At 38.2% G+C, this 25,704-nt stretch overlaps 2 protein-coding genes across 10 annotated transcripts in view; one reads left to right on the forward strand and one right to left on the reverse strand.

The window, feature by feature from the left end:
- The window catches only part of LOC135105717 (phosphatidylserine synthase 2-like), a 35,942-nt gene extending 17,917 nt beyond the window's left edge, over nucleotides 1-18,025 (reverse strand). The window contains exons 1-4 of one of the 9 annotated variants that reach the window (XR_010270977.1): nucleotides 17,253-17,375; nucleotides 16,970-17,179; nucleotides 16,394-16,414; nucleotides 15,267-15,518 (exon numbers count right to left, since the gene is read on the reverse strand). Coding sequence is in view for 8 of the 9 variants with exons in the window: in XM_064014137.1 (XP_063870207.1) it covers nucleotides 15,267-15,518; nucleotides 16,394-16,414; nucleotides 16,970-16,974 (278 nt within the window). In the remaining variant the exon portion in view is untranslated. Of the gene's footprint in view, nucleotides 1-15,266; nucleotides 15,519-16,393; nucleotides 16,415-16,969; nucleotides 17,180-17,252; nucleotides 17,380-17,868 lie in introns of those variants that run through there. The other 8 variants (XM_064014137.1, XM_064014133.1, XM_064014136.1 and 5 more) reach the window with 8 other exon arrangements.
- Nucleotides 18,026-19,158: 1,133 nt separating this feature from the next.
- On the forward strand, nucleotides 19,159-25,420 carry LOC135105718 (NEDD8-conjugating enzyme Ubc12-like). Its single transcript, XM_064014142.1, has 5 exons — nucleotides 19,159-19,438; nucleotides 20,748-20,842; nucleotides 21,632-21,721; nucleotides 22,087-22,203; nucleotides 23,685-25,420. Exons 1-5 carry the CDS (start codon nucleotides 19,333-19,335, stop codon nucleotides 23,823-23,825), a joined length of 549 nt encoding a protein of 182 aa, XP_063870212.1. The 5' UTR covers nucleotides 19,159-19,332; the 3' UTR covers nucleotides 23,826-25,420.
- The last annotated feature ends 284 nt before the right edge of the window (nucleotides 25,421-25,704 follow it).

The raw sequence follows: 25,704 nt of genomic DNA on the forward strand, positions 1-25,704 counted from the left end.
CGGGATTATACGAGCAAACACAAGGCACCCTAATGAGAAACATACCGACGTGGACACGCGCCACTTTCCGGTGACAATGTCTTGTGTTTGCGTAACCAGACACTCGACGCTCTCATGAATAAAAAGAACAAGTGAACCAGCGGCGCCCTTGTGAACGAAAGGCTTTCCTGTAGACGCAACCCTCGTATTCTTAACCGTTTAAGCGTCTTCCATTACTGTCAACATGTGGTGAAAGTCGTCCGATTTTTCATAGGTGTTTTTGTTATCCTAATAAGAATCTAACTGTAGGGGAGAGCGGGGCTAGTTGCATCGCGGGTAAGTTGCATCAGTGAGCATAACTGGCAACTCAGCGGCTGCATTAGGGTGACAGGCGATTCAAATGTGTGTTGGTCAGTGCGGACATCGCTGCGGCAGAGGGAGGTGGATTGCGCAAGTGCTCTTGAATTTATGAGAAATTTACTGATTTCGGCCTTGGTAAGTAATTTTTTTTCGATTTCACAATTTTTCTTGTACCTCATATATATATATATATATATATATATATATATATATATATATATATATATATATATATATATATATATATATATATATATATATTAGTAACAGTGTTTTGAAAATAGCTATATAATTCTGTACTATATGCAATTATTTCTCTTACAAATTTGCATTAGAATGACCGTTAGTATATATTTAGCTGGCGATCAAATTTTGGTTGCCGTGAGGGGGCAAGCTGAATCATTCGTGACGGGGCAAGTTGAATCATGATTCAACTTGCCCCCATTAGTAAATTTATTTCATTATTATAGTTAGACTATTCTTATGCATTCAACTCGTTTTATTTATTTCAGAAATGGTTCGGAACTACAAAAGAAAGACTGAACGTGGGTCAGCAACACCCCAACTAATGCAGGAGGCTGCTGATTTTGTTCGAAATAAGAATAAATCAGTGAAAGAGTCCGCACAACTGTTTGGTGTCCACTACTCAACCTTACAACGATTTATTCACAAAACCTCTGGCAACACTGCTAAAAACAATACACATGTAGGATATGCCAAACCAAGACAAGTATTTACATGTGAGCAGGAAGAAGAATTAGTATCCTATCTGAAAACAGCAGCAGCAATTTATTTTGGTCTTTCTCCGAGAGAAGTCAAGGAACTGGCTTTCAAATGCGCCAATGAAGCAAAGATAGAAATGCCTGATAATTGGCGCAATGATAAATATGCTGGAAAAGACTGGTTTTCAGGTTTCATGAAGCGACATGGACAAGAACTCTCAATTAGACAACCTTCCACTTCAACTGCAGTAGGACCACAACCAGCAGTAGCTTCTTTCATTACTGATCAAGCTGAAACTGCAAATGATGGTGAGTCTTCCCTTTGCCCAGAAAAAATCATGCCACATCCAAAACCAACACCTCGGAAAAAGAAATGTAATACAGGCAGAAAAGCACGTAAAAGTGCCATATTAACAGACACACCTGAAAGAAATGCTCTGTTTGCTGAAGCCATTAAGAAAAAAAAACAAAAAGAATGATGTCAAAGAAAAGAAAGCCACCAAGAAAAGGAAGCAGGAGTTTTTACACAAAGTTCGATCCAAAAAACCTGTTGAAAAGTACGACATATCCAGCTCAGACGACGAAGACTGGTATTGTCTGATTTGTGTAGAACCATATTCCAATAGCAGGCCCCGGGAGAAATGGATTCAATGTAGTACATGCAGAGGATAGTCTCATGAGGAATGTTTGGGAACAGATGGAGGTATAATTTTATATTATATGTCATAAATGTGAATTTGATGATGAATAAATTTAAGGTTCATCGGTTCAGTTTATTGTGGATTTCTATTTTCTTATCATTTAAATAAACTCTCAAAAGTTATAGTTTGTTTATGATGCAACTTGCCCCTCATACTGATGCAACTTGCCCCGCAGATGGGGTAAGTTGCATCAAATATTTTTTTAGATATATATCAAAATTAAGTATATAAGAAATGATTTTCATTAATATCTACGCATGTGAACTTGATGATGAGGTCTAGCATATTTATATACGACAACTGAAATTCACTTGAATGAATTATACACAATTCTGTAGAAGGAAATGTAAAATTTGATGCAACTAGCCCCGCTCTCCCCTACTGTGTGTGAACTAACTGTACTGTCGCAAGGAGATACGAGTATGAGAATTCCAGGATCAGTCAGCAAGGAATCTACACCAACTCATAGTTATAGAGAGTTATATCACAATTCCCTTGGTGTAGGCTTTCCATCATTTTCACATCACATTCATTCTACAGGGATGTGGATGGGTGGGGGATCGAGGGATGTTTCAAGTTACCTCTATTTTTTTTTTTTTCATATTCTTTTGGATTATTATCTTTTTGGGACTGGCATTTTCAGTGGGCATTTTTCTCTTTTTGGCAACCTATTTAATTTTATTTATTTACATATTTATTTATTTTTTTATGTTCATTATTATCATTATTTTTTTTTTCTAAGCCAGAATCGCTACCCCTTAAAAAAAAAAAAGTTATCGGGCCTTCCTGGTCTTCCTGTCAATGTGTCCCGGCCTTCGTAAGTGCTCTCTCTCTCTTTTTTTTTTTTTTTTTTTGTTTTATGGCGTGCGTGGCCCAAGGTACCTAAGACACGTTGGAAGAATGCCAGCAACGTGAATAATTTCCTCGTCTATATGGTCACGAGCAACCAAGCTGCTGCTCCGCCACAGACGCGAGCCACTGTAGCTTATTTACTTTTTTTATTTGACTTGACTCTATAAATGCACACGTATAATATATATATATATATATATATATATATATATATATATATATATATATATATATATATATATATATATATATATATATATATAATAAAATAGAGTAAAATAAGATAAATAACCAAATAAAAAATAATATTATCACAATATTAAAATGCAGAACAGATTTTCTACAAAATATACGAATGCGAAATTGTCTATAAATTAATAGCGTAGTTATTCTACATATGAAAACTATATTTTATGGAGCTGTGACCTTCATAAAAAAAAATAATAACAATAATAAAATAAATAATAATAACAATAATTAAATAAACAAAAAAATATGTATCCCGGTAAGAGCAGCGTTTCTCCATAAGAAAAGTTTGATGTCCCGGTGAGAGGAAGACACCTTGGAAAGTTCCGTCTCTTCCCTGACACGCTCCCGGGATGCTACGCTCTCGCTCTCTCTCTCTCGCTCTCTCTCTCTCTCTCTCTCAGGTCCACAAACTGGTGCAGTCGCTCAGCACGTGCCACGGCGTTTGCGAGGGAGGGGGCCCAGGCAGTCATAACTAGTACTGCTCCATCCCGCTATACCCGGCGTGACAACAGCCAGACCATGAGACGCGTGACTCGCCAGAAAGATCAATATTGCTTCATTCTCATTCTCTCTAGGGTTTCGTCTTGCCATATCTCTGATGACACACGTTACGATCAGCAATTTGGAAACAGTGATATGATGATTTTACAAGTGAAGCTCTCGTGTCTAGACGGCTACTTGTTGACTACTTCTAAATCCCCATTTATCTGCAGCGTTCACTGTTAATACTCGTAACTGGCTTCCCCGTCTGAAACTACGCATTCCTTCCCTCACATTCTTCCATACTCCATTCCACTTGACCTTTCTTTACCATTCCTGCCCGTCAACTTTCCTCCTATTCTCTCTTCCTCTACATTATTCTACCTTTCCTTACCCTTCCTACCCGTCAACTTTCCTCACATTCTCTTTTCCTCCATATTATTCTATTTTTCCTTATCCTTCCTGCCCGTCAACTTCCCTCCCATTCTCTCTTCCTCCATATTATTCTATCTTTCCTTACTCTTCCAATCCGTCAACTTTTCTCCATTCTTCCTTCCTCCATCCCACTCTACCTTCTCTTACTGTTCCTTCCCATTAACTTCTACATTTTACCCGGACACCAAACCTGGTACTAAATATGAATCATGTCACGAAACCATAAATTGTTGCTTATGTATTTTGAAACAAGCACCGGTCGGTTTGGAAAACGTAATCTCTCTCACGTTAGGCTGAGTTAGTCTCTCTCTCTCTCTCTCTCTCTCAGGACGCATGCCGGGTACTTTCCAGCACAGTGTCGCGTGACGGGCCTAGCGGTAAAGCGGTGTTCTGATAAGATGCAGCCTCATATGATGGATGGCGGGTAAAAAATGACACGCTTATCGGGTACTCGTGTGATAGCGCCTTTGTGACTTAATGCTCCTAGGAGAGAGCGATTAACGATCCTGACAATGGCTGGGTAACATCAACCTTTAGTTTCATTTATCTGTCTATTTTATTTTGCGAATACGAACGAAAATTTTGATGAATTGGTGACGAATCTTTATTTGCTTTTTTTTTTTTTTTTTTGTGTGTGTGTGTGTGTGTGTGAAAAGCCTTGTCGCTTGTGGGATTGCGGACTTGGTAAATAGAGATTTTTTGTTCATTAATTTTCTGAAGAACATAAGTAGAAATCTCTAAAGAGAGCTGAGGTCCTTTTGATAGTAACAGCAGCAATTGTCATTATATTTGACCTCAGCAGTTGGACACGCGCACACATTCCTTACCCTTCGCAGTTTTCTAGGAAGGTATTGACCATCTTAGTAACTCATACACTGAAATACCACACCAACACGTATTGTTGTGTTCTGTATTCTTAGACACTTTGTTCTGCCATACGGACCATTTTGAAAGGCTAAAGATAAGTAGTCTGCTTCCTATGGATTTTTTTTTTTTTTCTCATTGGTGTAGATTCCTTGTTAAAACATCACTAGAATCATAAAAGCAGCAATGAAAGCCCCGTTAACCTAATTTTATTAGTGAATGAGATGATTCTGTTTCCAAGACTAGTACGTTTCTCATGAATGATTTTTATTCACATTGGTGCATAATCGTTGTTAAAATATAACTAGTCATAACAACAGCAATGAAAGCCTTGTTAATAATCTCACAATAGCCAATCAGTACTCGAGATAAAACGGTAAAACGAGTAAGAATAGGCTACGGTTTTTACTGGCCTGTATTATGAAACGCTTTGCTCTCTCACCATGACTATTTTCAAACACCACAGAGATTATTAGCCGGATTCTCAAGAGTGTTTCACCTGTTAATAATACAGAAATGTTGTTAATCTGCAAACAGAACTGTAAAAACACCCTTAAAAATCAGCGTAACTTCAACTACAGCCTTTTGAATGTAATGGAAGTGCGGCACAGAGGTGTTTCAGAATATGGTTCCTGGTTTGCGCGAGGCATGTTATCATTGGCTGGCTTGATAGATCCCTCTGTTTATCCACCCTTGGCTAGCGACTGTTCATTGATAGTGTTTGGCAGCACCTTGAGAATGAAGGAGCTGAGAGGCGCTATCAACCGTGACTATATAAAGACTTAAAGCATTGTGTGGTTTGTATAGTTTGCGACAGACTGGTAACACCTTTATGTTTATCTATCTATTTACTGCAGTGATTGCATTAATTTGGCAGCGCCTTGTAAATGAAGAGCTGGGAGGCGCTATCAATCGTGACCATAAAAAAGTAAATAGATAAAAATAGATTACTAAATAATCATTGTGTGGTTTGTAGAGTTTGCGATACACTGGCTGAAACTTTGTATTTCTTATGTATTTATTTATTATTTCTTGGACCTAATTCGTAAGACAAACTAAATCATTTTTATGTGACATATGGCAGTAATACACTTAATTCCAGTTTAACTGAGGCAATCTGCACTGACTGAATATTGCATCTCAAGTGATCTCTCTCTCTCTCTCTTTCTCTCTCTCTCTCTCGGGGAAGCCATGTAACATTCCACTTTGAACAGTAGTACGTGCAGTAAGAGAGAGAGAGAGAGAGAGAGAGAGAGAGAGAGAGAGAGAGAGAGAGAGAGAGAGAGAGAGAGAGAGAGAGAGAGAGAGAGAGAGAGAGAGAGAGAGAGAGAGAGAGAGAGAGAGACCTACTACAGTACCTTGTTTTACTTTATTTTGATTCGCTTTCAGTCTCTCCTACCCCACGGTCCGCCGTCCATCCACTATAAAGTCTCTAATTTTTAACAATCTCTAATTTTTGTACAGTCTATTTATTTATTTATATATATTTTCATTTATTTGTTTTTATTTTAGCATTGTCAGCTTCGTAGGCTTTATTCACCCATGTTAATTTATCTGTTTGTTAGATATCTTAGAGTTGTGTCAATGGACCTTTTTAAATCTAATACAAAGTGGGCTAAGGAACACATTAGATTTTGAGGTATGTTCTGAATGTATGTATGTGAATATACAACTTTTGAAGCTCCCACAGATCTCAAACGTTTTAGCACCGCATCTCGAAAACAACAGGATCCTGTGGTAGTAATTTGCGTTTCGAATGTGTTTTCATGATTATAAAGATAATTTAACTAGAATTCTGCATCATCACAAAAAAAAAAAAAAAAATAGTCCATGAGAACCCGAATAATGATCTTTGTAGCCTTTGTGTTGTGAGAGCCCAGAGCGTTTTTACATAAGAGGCCCAATGTATAAGGTGTAAAAGCCTACGGACGTATGTTGTCATATTTCATTAAACCCATGGATAATGGATGCCACGTTTCACTTAATGATTGTACGTAGATGATCGACAACTTTTCATAATGTAGTACAGTACATATAAGGTTGGTGGAAAAGTGAACTATTTCAGCATATATATATATATATATATATATATATATATATATATATATATATATATATATATATATATATATATATATATATATATATATATATATATATTTTTTTTTTTTTTTTTTTTTTTTAAATTTTATGTACGAAGGATACTGGCCAAAGGCAACAAAAATCTAATAAAAAAATGCCCACTGAAATGGCAGTCCCATAAAAGGGTCAAAGCAGTGGTCAAAAATTGGTGGATAAATGTCTTGAAACCTCCCTCTTGAAGGAATTCAAGTCGTAGGAAGGTGGAAATACAGAAGCAGGCAGGGAGTTCCAGAGTTTACCAGAGAAAGGGATGAATGATTGAGAATACTGGTTAACTCTTGCGTTAGAGAGGTGGACAGAATAGGGGTGAGAGAAAGAAGAAAGTCTTGTGCAGCGAGGCTGCGGAAGGAGGGGAGGCATGCAGTTACAAGATCAGAAGAGCAGTTAGCATGAAAATAGCGGTAGAAGACAGCTAGATATGCAACATTGCGGCGGTGAGAGAGGGGCTGAAGACAGTCAGTTAGAGGAGAGGAGTTGATGAGACGAAAAGCTTTTGATTCCACCCTGTCTAGAACAGCAGTATGAGTGGAACCCCCCAGACATGTGAAGCATACTCCATACATGGACGGATAAGGCCCTTGTACAGAGTTAGCAGCTGGGGGGGGTGAGAAAAACTGGCGGAGACGTCTCAGAACACCTAACTTCATAGAAGCTGTTTTAGCTAGAGATGAGATGTGAAGTTTCCAGTTCAGATTATAAGTAAAGGACAGACTGAGGATGTTCAGTGTAGAAGAGGGGGACAGTTGAGTGTCATTGAAGAAGAGGGGATAGTTGTCTGGAAGGTTGTGTCAAGTTGATAGATGGAGGAATTGAGTTTTTGAGGCATTGAACAATACCAAGTTTGCTCTGCCCCAATCAGAAATTTTAGAAAGATCAGAAGTCAGGCGTTCTGTGGCTTCCCTGCGTGATATGTTTACCTCCTGAAGGGTTGGACGTCTATGAAAAGACGTGCAAAAGTGCAGGGTGGTATCATCAGCGTAGGAGTGGATAGGACAAGAAGTTTGGTTTAGAAGATCATTAATGAATAATAAGAAGAGAGTGGGTGACAGGACAGAACCCTGAGGAACACCACTGTTAATAGATTTAGGAGAAGAACAGTGACCGTCTACCACAGCAGCAATAGAACGGTCAGAAAGGAAACTTGAGATGAAGTTACAGAGAGAAGGATAGAAACCGTAGGAGGGTAGTTTGGAAATCAAAGCTTTGTGCCAGACTCTATCAAAGGCTTTTGATATGTCCAAGGCAACAGCAAAAGTTTCACCAAAATCTCTAAAAGAGGATGACCAAGACTCAGTAAGGAAAGCCAGAAGATCACCAGTAGAGCGGCCTTGATGGAACCCATACTGGTGATCAGATAGAAGGTTGTGAAGTGATAGATGTTTAAGAATCTTCCTGTTGAGGATAGATTCAAAAACTTTAGATAGGCAGGAAATTAAAGCAATAGGACAGTAGTTTGAGGGATTAGAGCGGTCACCCTTTTTAGGAACAGGTTGAATGTAGGCAAACTTCCAGCAAGAAGGAAAGGTAGATGTTGACAGACAGAGCTGAAAGAGTTTGACTAGGCAAGGTGCAAGCACGGAGGCACAGTTTCGGAGAACAATAGGAGGAACCCCATCAGGTCCATAAGCCTTCCGAGGGTTTAGGCCAGCGAGGGCATGGAAAACATCATTGCGAAGAATTTTTATAGGTGGCATGAAGTAGTCAGAGGGTGGAGGAGAGGGAGGAACAAGCCCAGAATCATCCAAGGTAGAGTTTTTAGCAAAGGTTTGAGCAAAGAGTTCAGCTTTAGAAATAGATGTGATAGCAATGGTGCCATCTGGTTGAAGTAGAGGAGGGAAAGAAGAAGAAGCAAAGTTATTGGAGATATTTTTGGCTAGATGCCAGAAATCATGAGGGGAGTTAGATCTTGAAAGGTTTTGACATTTTCTGTTAATGAAGGAGTTTTTGGCTAGTTGGAGAACAGACTTGGCATGGTTCCGGGCAGAAATATAAAGTGCATGAGATTCTGGTGATGGAAGGCTTAAGTACCTTTTGTAGGCCACCTCTCTGTCATGTATAGTATGAGAACAGGCTGTGTTAAACCAAGGTTTAGGACGAGAAAAAGAGTGAGGAATGTACGCCTCCATGCCAGACACCATCACCTCTGTTATGCGCTCAGCACACAAAGACGGGTCTCTGACACGGAAGCAGTAGTCATTCCAAGGAAAATCAGCAAAATACCTCCTCAGGTCCCCCCAACTAGAAGAGGCAAAACGCCAGAGGCACCTTCGCTTAGGGGGATCCTGAGGAGGGATTGGAGTGATAGGACAAGATAAAGATATGAGATTGTGATCGGAGGAGCCCAACGGAGAAGAAAGCGTGACAGCACAAGTAGAAGGATTAGAGATCAGGAAAAGGTCAAGAATGTTGGGCGTATCTCCAAGACGGTCAGGAATACGAGTAGGGTGTTGCTCCAATTGCTCTAGGTCATTGAGGATAGCAAAGTTGTAGGCTAGTTCACCAGGATGGTCAGTGAAGCGAGAGGAAAGCCAAAGCTGGTGGTGAACATTGAAGTCTCCAAGAATGGAGATCTCTGCAAAAGGGAAGAGGGTCAGAATGTGCTCCACTTTGGAAGTTAAGTAGTCAAAGAATTTCTTATAGTCAGAGGAGTTAGGTGAGAGGTATACAGCACAGATAAATTTAGTATGAGAGTGACTCTGTAGTCGTAGCCAGATGGTGGAAAACTCAGAAGATTCAAGAGCGTGGGCACGAGAGCAGGTTAAGTCATTGCGCACATAAACGCAGCATCCAGCTTTGGATCGAAAATGAGGATAGAGAAAGTAGGAGGGAACAGAAAAGGGGCTACTGTCAGTTGCCTCAGACAACTGAGTTTCAGTGAGGAAAAGAAAATGAGGTTTAGAAGAGGAGAGGTGGTGTTCTACAGATTGAAAATTAGATCTTAGACCGCGAATGTTGCAGAAGTTAATGAAGAAAAAGTTGAGGGGGGTGTCAAGACACTTAGGGTCGTCGACAGAAAGGCAGTCCGACCTGGGGACATTTATGGTCCCCTCCCCAGATGGGGACTCCGAGGCTGGTGTAGGAGTCGCCATGATGATTTTAAAATTTTTGGGTGAAGGGTGTGTGTGTTATTAGGTGCTTGTAGTTTTGTGAGGAGGAAGAGAGTTGTCTTTAGAGTGCAGGCTGTGACTGCCCCCTTGTGTTGTGAGACACACACACACACACACACACACACACACACACACACACACACACACACATATATATATATATATATATATATATATATATATATATATATATATATATATATATATATATATATATATATATATATATATATATATATATATATATATATATATATATACAGGTAATCGCCAACTTACGACACATGCGACTTATGACAGACTGACTTTACGACGACGACAATATGATAATATTTAATTTTTGTATGATAGCTATTTGGCTAAGGTATGTTGAGTGCGTGTACAATAATTTTTCCCGCTGCTCTCTTTTGAGAAATTATCTGCTAGTCTGCAGCTTCAGTGTGTTTGTGTCGTTACTGTTGCGTACATCTGTATATAATATATATAGAATGTGAAATGGAAGAAATCGAGGAATTGCTAGACAAAGAATCTAACAAATGAAGATCTGATTGAGTTGGAAGAAGAAAAAGTAGCAGAAGAAGAAAGGAGGGAAGCAGCAGCAGAAAAGGAGGAGGAAGAGGAACCACAAAGAATGTTCACCACTAAAGGCTTAGCAGAAGGTTTATCGCAGTTGAATAAACTTTTTGCTCATTTTGAAGGGATGGATCCAAATATTGAAAGATTTTCAAGAACTGAATGCATGGTTCTAGATGCTTTTCGTCCATACCGGGAAATTTATGAAGAGAAAAAAAAAAAACGAACCATTCAGACAAAACTCAACATGTTTATGAAAAAAACATCATCTCCGTCTACCAGTACCCCCAGTGATTACCCCAACGATCCCCAGCCAACCACCAGCAGACAATAGTTTCTATTAATTAAATATTAAAATTAGTTTTGTCCAAAAGTGTAAAATGATTTATAATCTTGTAATGTATTTTGTATTTTTATGTTTTGCAAATAAATCAAATGTATTTGATTCAAACATATAAATAAACAAAAAATAATACTGTTACGACGGCTCTGTCAGAACCTAATGTCGTCGTCAGTCGGTGGCTACCTGTATGTATGTATGTATGTATGTATGTATGTATGTATATATATATATATATATATATATATATATATATATATATATATATATATATATATATATATATATATATATATTCATCAATTTTTGACCACTGCTTTGACCCTTTTATGGGACTGGCATTTCGGTGGGCATTTTTTTTTTATTAGATTTTTGTTGCCCTTGGCCAGTGTCCTTCCTACATAAAAAAAAAAAAAAAAAAAAAATAAATAAATAAATAAATAAATAAATATATATATATATATATATATATATATATATATATATATATATATATATATATATATATATATATATATATATATATATATATATATATATATATATATATTTTTTTTTTTTTTTTTTTTTTTCATGATTTGTGTACATTCTGTATTTCATACACAGTACTAGACAACCCATATCAGTATGATCTCTTTTTATCATTAGTTCTTGTCTTATGTATGCATTCAAACCGAGAAAATTATTCAAAATAATAAATGCATCTTAGAACACTGTAATGCAAATAAAATAAGGATGCACAATTTTGGAATTCAAGGAGAAAATACAAGGAGAAATACAAAATTTCCATATTTCTTGACAAACCACCATCACATCCATTAGGAAATGCTTTCCCACATGTCTCTAGTATGACTTTTTTTTCTTTTTATACAAGGCCACTGACCAAGGGCAACAAAAATTTGTATGAATAAAGGCCCACTCAATGCCAGATCCCATAGAAAATTCCAAATAGAAAAATCAAATAATGGAGGACAAGTGTCTTGAAACCTCCCTCTTGAAAGAATTCAAGTCATAGGAATGAGGAAATACAGAAGTAGGAAGGGAGATCCAGAATTTACCAGAGAAAGAGATGAAGGATTGAGAATACTGGTTAACTTTTGCATCAGAGAGGTGGACAAAATAGGAATGAAAGAAGAAAGTCTTGTGCAGCGAGGCAGTGGAAAGAGGGGAGGCATGGAGTTAGCAAGATCAGAAGAGCAGTTAGGATGGAAACAGCAGTAGAAGATAGCAAGAGATGCAACACTTTGTCTATGAGAAAGAGGTTGAAGACAGTCAGTTACAGGAGAGGAGTTGATAAGATGAAAAGCTTTTGATTCTACCTTGTCTAAAAGCATGTTATGAGTGAAACCCCCCAGACATGTGAAGCATACTCCATACATGGATGGACAGATAAGGACAGATAAGGCTATAAGGATGGATAGATTATAAGTACAGAGTTAGCAGCTCCAGGGATGAGAAAAACTGCTGGAGATGACTCAGGATGCCTAACTTCATAAAAGCTGTTTTAACAAGAGATGAGATGTGAAGTTTCCAGTTTAGATTATAAGTAAAGGAAAGATTGACGATGTTCAGTGTAGAAGGGAGGCAGTTGAGTGTCACTGAAAAAGAGGGGATAGTTACCTAGAAGGTTGTGTTGAGTTGATAGATGAAAGAATTGAGTTTTTGAGACAATGAACAAGTTTGCTCGGCCCCAATCAAAAATTTTACTTGCTGAAGGGTTGGATGTCTACAAAAAGATGTGGAAAAGTGTAGGGTGGTATTGTCAGCATGAGCAGACAGGATAAGAGGTTTGGTTAAGAAGAGCATTGATGAATAACAGAAAGAGATTGGGTGACAGAACAAAACTCTGAGGAACACCAAAAGAACAGTGACTGTCTACCACAGTAGCAACAGAACAGTCAAAAAGAAAACTTGAAATGAAGTTACAGAGAAAAGAATAGAAGTTGTAGGAGGGTAGTTTGGAAATCAAAGCTTTATGCCAGTCTCTCAAAAGCTTTTGATATGTCTAAGGCAACAGTGAAACTTTCACTAAAATCCCTAAAAAAGGATAACCAAGACTCAGTAAAGAGAGCCAAAAAAATCACCAGTAAAGTGGCCTTGACGGAACCTATACTGGCGATCAGATAGAAGGTTGTGAAGTGGTAGATGTTTAAGTATCTTCCTGTTGAAGATAGATTCAAAAACTTTAGATAGGCAGGAAATTAAAGCAAAAGGACAGTACTTTGAGGGATTAGAGGGGTCACTCTTTTTAGGAACAGGCAGGATGTAGGCAAACTTCCAGCAATAAGGAAAGGGAGATGTTGATAGACATTTTTGGAAGAGTTTGACTATGCAAGGTGCAAGCAGGGAGGCACAGTTTCAGAAAACAATAGGAGAGACTCCATCAGGTCCATAAGCCTTCCGAGGGTTTAGGCCAGCAAGGGCATGGAAAACATCACTGCGAAGAATCTTAATGGGTAGCATGAAGTAGTCGAAGGATGGAGGAGAGGGAGGAACAAGTTTGGGCAAAAAGTTCAGCTTTAGAGATAGATTAGTTGGCAGTGGTGCCATCTGGTTGAAATAATGGAGGGAAAGACAAAGAAGTAAAGTTATTGGAGATGTTTTTGGCTATGTGTCAGAAATCATGAGGGAGTTAGATTTTGAAGGATTTTGACACTTTCTATTTATGAAGTTTTTGGTAGTTGGAGAACAGACTTGGCATGATTCTGGGCAGAAATATAAGGAACATGAGATTCAGGTGATGGAAGGCTTAAGTACCTTCTGTGGGCCACCTCTTTTATCATGTATAGCACAAGAACAGGATGTGTTAAACCAAGGTTTAGGTTGAGAGAAAGAGTGAGGAATGTACACCTCCATGCCAGACACTATCACCTCTGTTATGCACTCAGCAAATAGAGATGAGTTTCCAACACAGAAGTAGTAGTCATTCCATGGAAAATCAGCATAATACCTTGGGTCCCCCCCATTTAGAAGAAGCAAAATGCCAGAAGCACCTCCGCTTTGGGGGATCCTGAGGAGGGACTGGAACGATAAAACAAGATACAGATATGAGGTTGTGATCAGAGAAGTCCCATGGAGAAAAATAGGGTGACAGCATAAACAGAAGGATTAGAGGTGAGGAAAAGGCCAAGAATGTTGGGCATGTCTCTAAGACAATCGGGAATACCAGTAGGATGTTGCACCAATTGCTCTAGGTCATGGAGGATAGTAAAGTTGAAGGTTAATTTACCAGTATGGTCACTGAAAGGAGAGGAAACCCAACAAAGCTGGTGGTGAACAATGAAGTCTTCAAGAATGGAGATCTCCACAAAAGGGAAGAGAGAATGTGCTCAAAGAATGTAGTCAAAGAACTTCTGATAGTCAGAAGAGTTACAGGAGAGGTATACTGCACAGATAAATTTAGTTTGAAAGCGTCTCTGTAGCTGTAGCCAGATGTTGGAAATCAGATGTTGGAATCAGAAGATTCAAGAGTGTGGACACAAAAGCAAGTTAAATTTTTGCACACAAAGATGCAACATCCATTTTTGGACTGAAAATGAGGATAGAGAAAGTAGGAGGGTACAGAGAAGAGGGACAACTGTCAGTTGCCTCAGACACCTATGTTTCAGTGAGGAAAAGAAGATGAAGTTTAGAAGAAGAGAGGTGGTGTTCAACAGATTGAAAATTAGATTTAAGATTGCAAATGTTGCTGAAGTTAATGAAGAAAAAGTTGAGGGGATATCAAGACACTTAGGTTTAATACCAGAAGAGCAGTCTGACCTGGGAATCTTAAAAAATATCAATTTTTACCTTTTTTAGCATTCATGGGTCTGATTCTTAGAGCTTGAGATGAGATTCATAGTAGAAGCTACGGTACATTTTCAGGGCAAAAAAGACAATAATAAAATATACAAAAAAGTATAATGATATACATAAAATATATCTAGCAAAATATAACAGTGATAATAAAAAGGCATACACACATTATCCCTTCATTGAATAATTGAGTATAACACACACACAAGCACACAAGAACCAAGCAAAATGTCTTCAACTCTGAACCAAAACACATCCTTACTCTATCTGTCTATATAACAGACTGACAACACCACATGGGATGGCTCAGACAAGGGACCATACATTCACACACACAAACACACACACACACACACACACACACACACACACACACACACACACACACACACATCATTCACACTCTTATCTCCATCAGCCACCAGTGGAAAGGGATGGACAAGGAAAAGCACGCTCACTAACCAGAAGGTCTCAGTGCCATCACTGAAGAACACATGGAAGCACACTAGAACCAAGTAAAACATCCTGGATCCTGAACAAAAACACATCTTTATACACTAACCAGAAATAGATCACAGTACCATCAATAAAGAACTCACACACAAACACTCCAGAGCCAAACAAAACTTACTCACTCCTGAACCAAAGCACATCCTCATTCACTCACCAGAAATAGGTCATGGTGCCATCGTCAAAGAACTCCTTCTCAGTGGTCTTCTCACTCTCCCAGTCGTGCATTGGGCTGTTCCCAATGATGGGGGACGAGTCAGACCGCGAGAGGTCATTGGCAAACTCAGGGCCTGGTGTGTCATCCCGCAGTAGGTCAAACTCATCCTCCTTCTCCCCCTCTTGTCCTCCTTCAACTCTCCTCCGCTCTGCACTCTCCATCTTCTCACTCTCCATCATCCTCCTGCTGTGTCTGTGGAGAGAGAGAGAGAGAGAGAGAGAGAGAGAGAGAGAGAGAGAGAGAGAGAGAGAGAGAGAGAGAGAGAGAGAGAGAGAGAGAGAGAGAGAGAGAGAGAGAGAGAGAGAGAGAGAGAGAGAGAGAGAGAGAGAGAGAGAGAGAGAATCAAGATCTCTGACAAAAGTATTTATCATAGTAATTCACAACATATCAAAGTTTATGAAAATAGTTCTGTCCTGTTAATAAGCTCAATGATGTACTTTTGCTCCCCTCTTAATTGGTGCTGAGGAAGGATAGGGCATCTCTAAACCCTACCATGGACAAATTTCAAAACTGTAATGTAGGGGAAACCTTAATTCGATATATGTAAATTATATACAAAACCTAACCTTGTGCTGATTAACTCTCTGGATGCTTAACCAAAACCTAGACTCATTTCTATCTCAAACCCTCAACTAAATATGCACAATAAACTTACAAAAACAATTACTGGTATTATCATAAATCAAAATTTTAAGTATACAAGATTTAAAAGACTAAGGGTGTGGGTAACACACATTAGGTGTCTGGGTGATCTATAGGTATTGAAATGACACCAATATATGAAGAGCCATGCAGCTGCACATGACCTGAAATAATTAGCAGACCCACCTCACATAAACCAAAGGCTAAATGTGTCAGTGGCGTAATCATTAAAATTGTCACATACCCACAGAACCACTTGAATTCTGTCACACACATTCATAACCACAAACACATGAAAAAAAGGGGGGGGATGTATGATTATTCTCTAAAGATTAACCTTTTCAATCCTAAAACAAATTTTTCTCAATAACTATTTTTATGCTATGATCTCATAAATATTTGTGGTGTAAAAGGACAAAACTAACCTTCTCTTTTCTTTCCTGTACCTTAAAAAGAACAATTTTTACAATGTTAATGAAAGATCACTGTAGCAGAAAAGAGTTGAATCAGATATAAAAGTGTAAAATGGAAACTTCTCTTAGGATGACATCTATGCATGACACATTATTCAGTCATTATATCTATTATGTACTTCTTAAACTACTTAGATACTACTGATAACTTTATGATACAGGAAACCAGAGAATCAATAGGGTGTATCTCCTTCTCACTTTACCACACATCACAATTTGAAAGCCCAAGAGAGAAACCAAGGAAGAATTACTGCCTCTTGTAACACACTGATATTACTCTCTGAATTTAATACAGGACTTGTGGCATACCCACAAGTCATGTATTATATAGTTTATATAACCTTCCCTTTATATATTCTCAAACGACCCATAGCAAAATAGTAATCACAGGTTGTGCAAGCCAAGTATGGTAACTTAAGAACTAGTAATTAAAATTAGTAAATATGAATATGGAAACGAAACATGCTAAAATTGTTTGTACAGACACAAGACACACTAAACTCAATTCAACAAGGAACACACACAAACCTCATCTATAAAGGGGATACAGTTCAAATACCCCTAATAACCACGCCAGGCACCAGCTGGCATGAAGGGTGGAGGCGAAAGGGAGGTGTGTGCAAGACTAATAATAACCCTGAAGAGAACATAAGTCACGGGGCAGGGCGGTGGACACCAGTCGGTTCCCTCACCCGGTGTCACAACCAGCCATGCACTGCTAAGAGAGAACACAAACACCTGTGAGACATAAAACCACGCTAGCTAGGAGCCTCACACTCCCGTTAGGTCCCCGCAGTACTGAGAGACACACCTATGCTCCACATTTGGTTCTAGCTGCTGGAGTTACTACAACTCGTCCCCGCCTCACCGTCACATACACACTGCCGTAAAATCTATCCCTGGTATTCTCTCTGATGTGCTCCGGTTATAAATTCCCTAGATATCCCTGTGTGTGTGTGTGTGTGTGTGTGTAATCTCAATACAGATATCAGAACACAATATGACACTACCCTCGAGTAATACATATACAATTATCCTATAGTGATATTCTATCGCATAGACTTCAAAATAAACGAATACACATTGCAGTTAATAGTCAGTTAGGCAATGTCCACACCAGTCTTGTTCCTTGCCTCCACACACACACACACACACCGCAGACTACACTCAGCAAGAAATTTAACAAGAGGAAGAAAAATGTGTTCAGTTTTCCAAACTGAGCATTAGATCACTGGAATATATTACCAGTATACCAGTCAGCAACATGACAACCACCTTTAAAAAGAAGAAAAAAAAAATTCGACTCGGTCCTGTAAAGATACACAATATACACAGGTAAATGTACAGCCATTCCTTTCAGCATTACACCTGGAGAAGGAGTTGTGGAATACCCCCTATCAATAAAAGCAAGCACGAAAAACACGTACCTCGCCACTGAATGACAGGTACTTCAGTTGAAAAGCAGTAGCCCTTCACAATCACATGACTTGTCTAGGTGCGGCAGGCAAATGGTTCTTCACTTCACGGAGGAATATCCTTTTACTTGCACCATCATTTGAGGCAAGATTAGACAAATACTGGGCAGACCAGGAGCTAAACTATTATCATAAACCATATATTGTAAACTGCACGCCGCAACCACCATTAAATATGTTAATTTGAATATAGAGTCATCCGTAAAGCCTCTTCCATTGGATTATCTGTATGTGAATATAACAATTCTAGTTGCTTCAGATAGCATTCAACATATTACTTAACCATACAAAATACTTTGTTTATTATCAGCTTTCCTCAAACTACGCTACTTATCCCATGAGAGTTGTATACACATTCCATAGAACAATGCACTGCAGGAGTTCCCCTAGTTTGCATATTCTTCCCTGCATCTAGGGATAACTCCCCGTGGCTGGCAACACTGACCTCCCTCTGCAATGGCAGCATTATGGCCTGCCTTTTATTGCTTGACTACTGATTTATTTGAGCCTCCCCACTGCCTGATTATTGTAACATTTTCCTTATATTATAGTCTAATACAATGCAAAACTATATAATGTATGACAACCTTTCATGTGTAGCTTCCAGTAAAAATAGAATAGGTCTTGGTGGACCTATTGCTGGTTTTCCGTTGTCGCACAATCGTTATTTTGAATATAATTTACGTGAATACAATTTACATTTCAGGTTTTAACAGATACGAATAAAATTAGACAATGAATGTCAAGATGTAGGATACAGTATGGAAATAATTAATTAGAATTAATATGTTAGGCTTGTTTTGCAGTGTACACTCAGAACAGCCTTGACGCAGGGTCCTGTTGTGCTGCCTACATTGTGTCAGCGGCTGCAGCTCACAGAAAAAAAAAAAAAACATGCCTTATAACAACATTCCACTGCATAAAAGACTCCAAAATGACCTCATATAGCCTCCGTCCCGAATCAACATTTGACTGCGGCTTCATCTTAAATAGGTTCCAGTTACGCTCACTGTAAAACTTTGTATCTATTTACTGAAACTATTGTATATATCATCAAAATCTATTAGCTAAAATATGGGCAGCTTATTGGTGAACAGAGCAGTTAGACCATACCATTCACTGAGCACCAAAGAAGAATCCAGGTAAATAGCGTTCTTCTTAAAATACCTTCACATATCACATATTTTCTATTATATAATTCAAAGCTTTATTAAACTTATTTTTTGCGTCAGTCTACAGGTGCATTAGATGGACGACATCTAAAGTAGTGTTTTAGAGAAGAACCATTGAGCACTCAGCACTCAGCAGAAAGCAAAACAATCGGGCTCGGGAGGAACATCCGAAGTCAATGAAGTCTTCATAGCAAAAAGACACGCTAAACTTTAATTGTAAGATAGTTTACGGGAAATATTCACTATGATTAAGTTGTTTTCTATGAAAAACCAGAAAAAGGATGGCAGCGACGCCCCTAAACAAGGAAGCCAGAAGCGAGCCTCCGCGGCCCAGCTGAGGATCACCAAAGGTGGGAATTACTGAGTGGTGTGTGCAGACCAGCATCGAGCCAAGGCTGTGCTTCAAGTAAACAGGCGTGTCACTTATTATTGCAGGTTCCGTTGGCGTTCAGGGTGTTCTCCCAGGAGCTGGTGTTGGTGGAGGCAGTGCTGGGCCAGGCAACCCCAGGGCAGGAGCGGTGGCCTGGCCCGGTCCTGTGACAGGATGCTAACGTGTTTGTTCTTACAGGCGGCCACGAAGCAGGACACCTCGTCAGGCTCGTGTCTTCTCCCCTGATGTGTGTCAACCTGTCACTGGTCAAGGTCACCACAGTTAATCTATATATATATATATATATATATATATATATATATATATATATATATATATATATATATATATATATATATATATAGATATGTATATGTATATATATAATTTTTTTGTTTTGTTTTTTAGTTTCCTGAAATATAGCTGTTGTGAGTTATAAAAGGAGGTCATCTTATGTTTTTATTTAGGGTGCCACCATAGTTTTGTAACATGAAAGAGTAGAAATGTTGTGTGTATACACACACACACACACACACACACACACACACACACACACACACACACACACTAAAGTTTAGGAATTGGTGCACTTGGTTCACACCAAAGAGAACCTGTGTGGGTAGGAACAATTATGGCTTGCAGAGTTGGAAAGAGAATAGAGCATGACCTTGCAGTCTGACAGGAGTGGAAGGCTGACAGTTCTGCCCTTCATTGTGTGTGTGTGTGTGTGTGTGTGTGTGTGTGCAGATAATGCTTATTTTGTTTTAATTAGTTGATCTAATGTAAAGTGTCTCAATGGGAAAAAAATCTTAATGCATTCATTGACCAGCTTTCTTTGATTCATGAAGGTACTTTTAGTTTGACTATTTTTTTTTTTTTTATTGAATTTTCATGTCATGGATGGCAGATTTTTTGATGATTTAATGAACAGAGATTCCTTCCATTTCCTTAGCTACTGTTGATAAAAATCATGTAGTGGAGAAACTAATCAGATGTTAAAAGTTAAATGCATCATACTTATGAAATGCTAAAAAATTAATTTATGGGTTAATCCATGAGAGGAAATGGCTGGGCAATGAACCCTTGACAGTTCATCACATACACAGTATCTTACCCAACAGCTCAAGTTAGTCCAAATGGGATGTAGTCAGTGTCAACTGTCTGGCCACTTTAAATGAAATCACAGTTTTGCACATTTTTCATCTCTGTATTATTATTGCCTTGGTAACAAAAAAGATGCCTTTCTCTATTGTGTCCTTCTTAAGATAGTAAAGCATGCACTGTTTCAGACATCAATGAGCTGACCTTACCCAAGACCTGTGACACCGAGTTCCCAGACCCGGATGACCTTCTCACCTTCAAGCTCATCATTTGTCCAGATGAGGTGAGGCTACTGAGTGGCAGGGGTTGGGATGCACCATACAGGAAATGGATGAAGACATGATAGAGATCTTAAAGGAACACTGCTGCTGTTACTGTTAAAGGAAATTAGGCATTACCTTGGTATATCTTTCTTATATCTAGATGTCTGGGCAGATGTGGGGATAGGTGGTTCTGTCAGTCTAAGAAGCAGTGATAGTTTTACAGTATTTTATGCTGGTTGCATATAATGCAGCACCTAGTAGTATAATCTTTTCTTTGATTAACTATTTTCTGTCTTCCAGTTTAACTAGTAAACAGCAACATATTTAGTTGTGTGACATCCTGAATCAGAATGAGCATAGCTTGTGAGCAAAAAGAGGAAGAAAAAAAATAGAATTGTCACAGTAAATGAAGCTGAATTTAGGAGAAAAGTTTGATATCAAAGTATATATTCACTGTCCTATTACAAAATGGAGAGATAAGGACATCTGCTGGAGATGAGTAGGACAAATATACAGCAAACAAAAGTGGAAGAGTGAGGAAGCTTTGATACAGTGATAGTGGACATGGTGCCAATGTCATTTCTTACTATAATATTATAGCAAGGAATAGCTGAACTCTACACCAGCCTGTGTGACATGCTAAATATATGCAACTGTGGAACTTAGTTTTATGCTATGAGATGGGGTTCATTTTACTCTGTGTTCCTAGATATGATTCCTTACTACACTGTGTACAGTATGAGAAGAATTAATTAGTTAATGGGTTAATAATGATGACCATACCTCAACTCTTGTCTCTCCAACACCAGGGCTTTTACCGAGGAGGACGTTTTGTCTTCAGCTTCAAGGTTGGCCCAAACTACCCACATGAACCACCCAAAGTTAAATGTGAAACTATGGTTAGTCTTGTTTCTTTGTAATTTTTCATTCCAGGCTGATATTTTAGTTAGGATCTATTTGTATTTTCACTTTTACCTCACTGTTCTACTTGTCGATTTGTAAAACATTTCCATACTTCTTGTTTGTTTTGTTTTCTCTTTTATTAATGGAGTAAATCATTCCTTTTTGTCATGAGTATGGAAAATGTAGTAGTTATATTGATATCAAAAGAATTCTTTAGTAGGTATTTTAGGTAATCATGTAATTTATAATAATGAAACAGACCAGAAATAATTAATAATTCATCATTATAGAAGAGCAGATAAAGTTGTAGATTGTTGTTGTGTAGCATGAACTTCTGATCACTAATGTAGTACTTGTGCAGGTGTACCATCCCAACATTGACCTTGAGGGAAACGTGTGCCTCAACATCTTGCGGGAAGACTGGAAGCCAGTTCTCACCATCAACTCAATAGTGTATGGGCTTCAGTATCTGTTTCTGGTAAGTGATTGAGTTTTTCATTATAAGATTGTCACAGACTTCCTTCTCCCTCATTTTCCTTCTACAGTCGCCATCTGGTAGCTCAGTAGGTTGCTGAGTCTTGCAAGCACCTGCAAACTATGAAAGAGGATGATATTGATAGATTCCTATCCCTCCCTGTCCCTTTCCTCTCTACCCATATCTTGGCTGCTGAGTCATTATGCCAGGAAAATCATTATCCCTCATCAAGAAGACTCAAATAGTAACCATGTACTACAGAGAGGAAGGACCCTGGGACAAATTGCAAAGGAGATGGAAATTTCCAGAAAGACCACCTTAGTCTGGTGCAGGCAAACTGAGGCAGGAGAATTGGAGGTGGCATTGGCACAAAAAAGGATCAGGATGGCTACAGAAAACCTCTAAGACAGACCAACTGCTGAAGAGGGTTATGAACGAGGCTTCAATGACATGCAAAGATTTAAAACCCCAGAACATGGAATTGTTCACAAGGTATCAGTCCGTACCTAGAAGGACCTGGAACTACAGAGCCCCACAACAGCCAAGAAACCCCTGCTTACTCAAGGGATGAAAAGAACAGGTTAGATTATTGTAACAAATGCAAGTTGTGGACAGCAGAAGATTGGGGAAGCATGGTTTTCAATAATGGATCCTGCTTTTATGTACTGAGGAATGTCAGCAAGAGGATGTGACTTTTGCAAAGGTCTGACCACTTTCGTCCCAAGTTTACTGTCAAGACGGTAAAATATGCAGCCTATGTTACTGTGTGGGGCTGCTTCTGTGGTTTTGGCAGAAGAGGAGAGTTGTATTTTTTTCTTAAAAGTATAGCAATGAATGGAGACAGGTTTTGCACAATGCTGGAAAACCATTTGTTATCATTCAAGATTTTAATCATGCATGTCTTCATGTGTGATGGGGCCTCTTGTCATAGAGGAAAGAAAACAAAGAAATTCCTAGAAGACAATGAGATTGAGGTCTTGAATTGGCTAGGGAGCTCACCAGACTTCAGTCCCATTGAGAATGCATGGAACTATATGAAAAGGAGGCTGAGCACCATGGAGATTGAAATGACATCGGTAGCAAAATTGCAGGCTGCCATCATGAATATCTGGTGCCATGAATTGGAGAGGCAGTATTTCCTCAATTTTGCTCATTCCATGCCTAGGCACATTCAGTATGTATTGACTCACAAAGGAGAAATGTCTAAGTACTGAATAATAAAACAAGTGAACAAGATGAAACCTTTTTCTTTGGATTGTCGTAAATTTTTTTGCTAAAAGTGGTAGTCCAAATTTTTTGCTCTGAATATATATATATATATATATATATATATATATATATATATATATATATATATATATATATATATATATATATATATATATATATATATATATATATATATATAAGGTAATAATTGTTTCATGAAATGAGGACAGTGATGACAATGCACTGAGTAACAAATGCTTTCAAACTTTCAACAGGAACCCAATCCCGAGGACCCCCTGAACAAGGAAGCAGCCGAGGTTTTGCAGAATAATCGGAGGTTATTTGAACAGAATGTGGTCAAGAGTATGAAGGGTGGCTATATTGGCAATGTATACTTTGACAGGTGCCTCAAGTGAGGTGGGAATGTTGCTGCCACAGAGATCACAATCTTAAAAACTTTTCTCAGATTGTACTGTCAAGTTAATCAAGTATATGGCCTTTCCTATTTTATTTTCAGTGATTAGCTTGCAGAGTACCTTCTCGTCTCTTTAGTCATCACTATTTATTTCTTAACTGTAATTTGAGTTCCATCAGAGTGAAATTGGTTTTCTGCTCAAAGTATTCATAAACATCATTTATTTCTCACCACAGATTCAGATTTTATAAATGAGTCATAAAATAGGCTGAAAAATTTTTAATGTTTCTCTTCCTGAATATTTTAAGCAGCATTAGCTGTGATCACTCCACAGGAAATGTGTAGGAGTGCAGCTCATAGTGATTTGGTTACATTGTCCTTTATGTTGAATTAGTTGAATTTATACCAGTGAAGGAACTTGTCCCAGTTTACCTGCCGTGTACCCCGAGTCCATTCCAGTGCTCATGCTGACGCCACTAAGTGGGTGTAGAACAAAGTGTATAGTGGTATAGTCACATATCACAACCTGAGAGAGTCCAGAGTCATTCTTCTGTCAAATTGAATGTAGTACAGCCTCAAATTTCTTAATTTTATTCAGCATTACCAATTCTTAGGTTCACTTGTTGAAAAATTTAAGTGGGAAGCAGGTGCTTAATTTTGTTGATGAAAATAGTTGTTGAAAAATTTAAGTGGGAAGCAGGTGCTTAATTTTGTTGATGAAAATAGTTATGTAATATTTGGTTGTTTAATTAGTTGTGTCTTCAGAGAGGCTGATCATGAAACAGGCCAACATTTTGAAGAATTGAAATTAACAGGAACAGTGAAATAATCCCACAATTTTTTTTTTTTTTCCAGAATTCACTCAGAATTTCCTTACAGTTTACAGTTTAATTTTTCTTGCTTAAATATACATTATGTGTACTAGTGTGAGTCTATCTTATCAGACTGAAGTAAGTAAATGCTCTATGCATAATTTTTTTAAGCTGCAGTACCCTTAATAGTAATGGGACTTGTTTTCTGGCACTTCAAGCAGTATGAATTTGTTTGTTGTGTCGATGCATATTGCTTTAGTCTGATAATTTTTCACGTAGATCTGGGGTACGCGTTTGTCTTCATTTGCCTAATTCTCGTCGTGTGTGATGTGTTGTCCAGTCCTATTGGTCTTTATGGCAGGTGTTGCTCTTCAGAACTCAACCTTCTGGGGCAAATTATTTAATGATTTTGTTTCCTTCCTCCATGACTTTATACACAGTCAAAAGATGAGTTTCCCTGTGAGAAAGTGATCAAGATAAAACTATTTTGCTTGTGTCCTTGTAGGGAAAACAGTACTACTGTGGCAGGGCCTTTGTTCTGAGGCTTTGTTACTATATACACAGTGAAATTCCTTACATGAATGAATGTACATATGCAGCATTGTACAGAGTTTTTTTAACATTTCTGTGAAATTAATACTTCCTTGATGTTGAAAATGTTATCTGCTAAGTACTCAATGCTGAATCCTACATCACTTCGTGCTATATTGCCAACTCAAGAACTGACACACACCTGGGGACGCAAGCTTTTGCAAAGATGAATACAATAAAAGCCAGCATGAAAGGTTTCCACATTCATTATCCTCACTGGATACTGTATTGAAGCACAAATAAAAATTAATAGGAATACTGTATCATTTCCTGAAAGAAAAAAAGTCTACTATAGGTGTAGATGCATGACTCGTACTATGAAAAAATAAATATTTTCACAGCAGTTACTGGTTTCACTTCATGTCCATTAGAAAATTTAACAGGCAAGAGAGTAATGAAGGTGCATCTTGATTTAACACAGTGAGGATGAGAACCATCAGGTGGTGAAGACAGCTTTCCTATGTAATTAATTAATCT

This window comes from Scylla paramamosain, chromosome 12 (genome assembly GCF_035594125.1).
Source record: "Scylla paramamosain isolate STU-SP2022 chromosome 12, ASM3559412v1, whole genome shotgun sequence".
NCBI classification, from domain to species: Eukaryota; Metazoa; Arthropoda; class Malacostraca; order Decapoda; family Portunidae; genus Scylla; species Scylla paramamosain.

Excerpts from the sequence above, each read along its gene's own strand:
- LOC135105718 (XM_064014142.1), top strand. The coding sequence starts at position 19,333 with ATGATTAAGTTGTTTTCTATGAAAAACCAGAAAAAGGATGGCAGCGAC. Across the intron at positions 19,439-20,747 it reads CCAGCTGAGGATCACCAAAG|ACATCAATGAGCTGACCTTA; the intron begins GTGGGAATTACT and ends GCACTGTTTCAG. Across the intron at positions 20,843-21,631 it reads TCATCATTTGTCCAGATGAG|GGCTTTTACCGAGGAGGACG; the intron begins GTGAGGCTACTG and ends CTCCAACACCAG.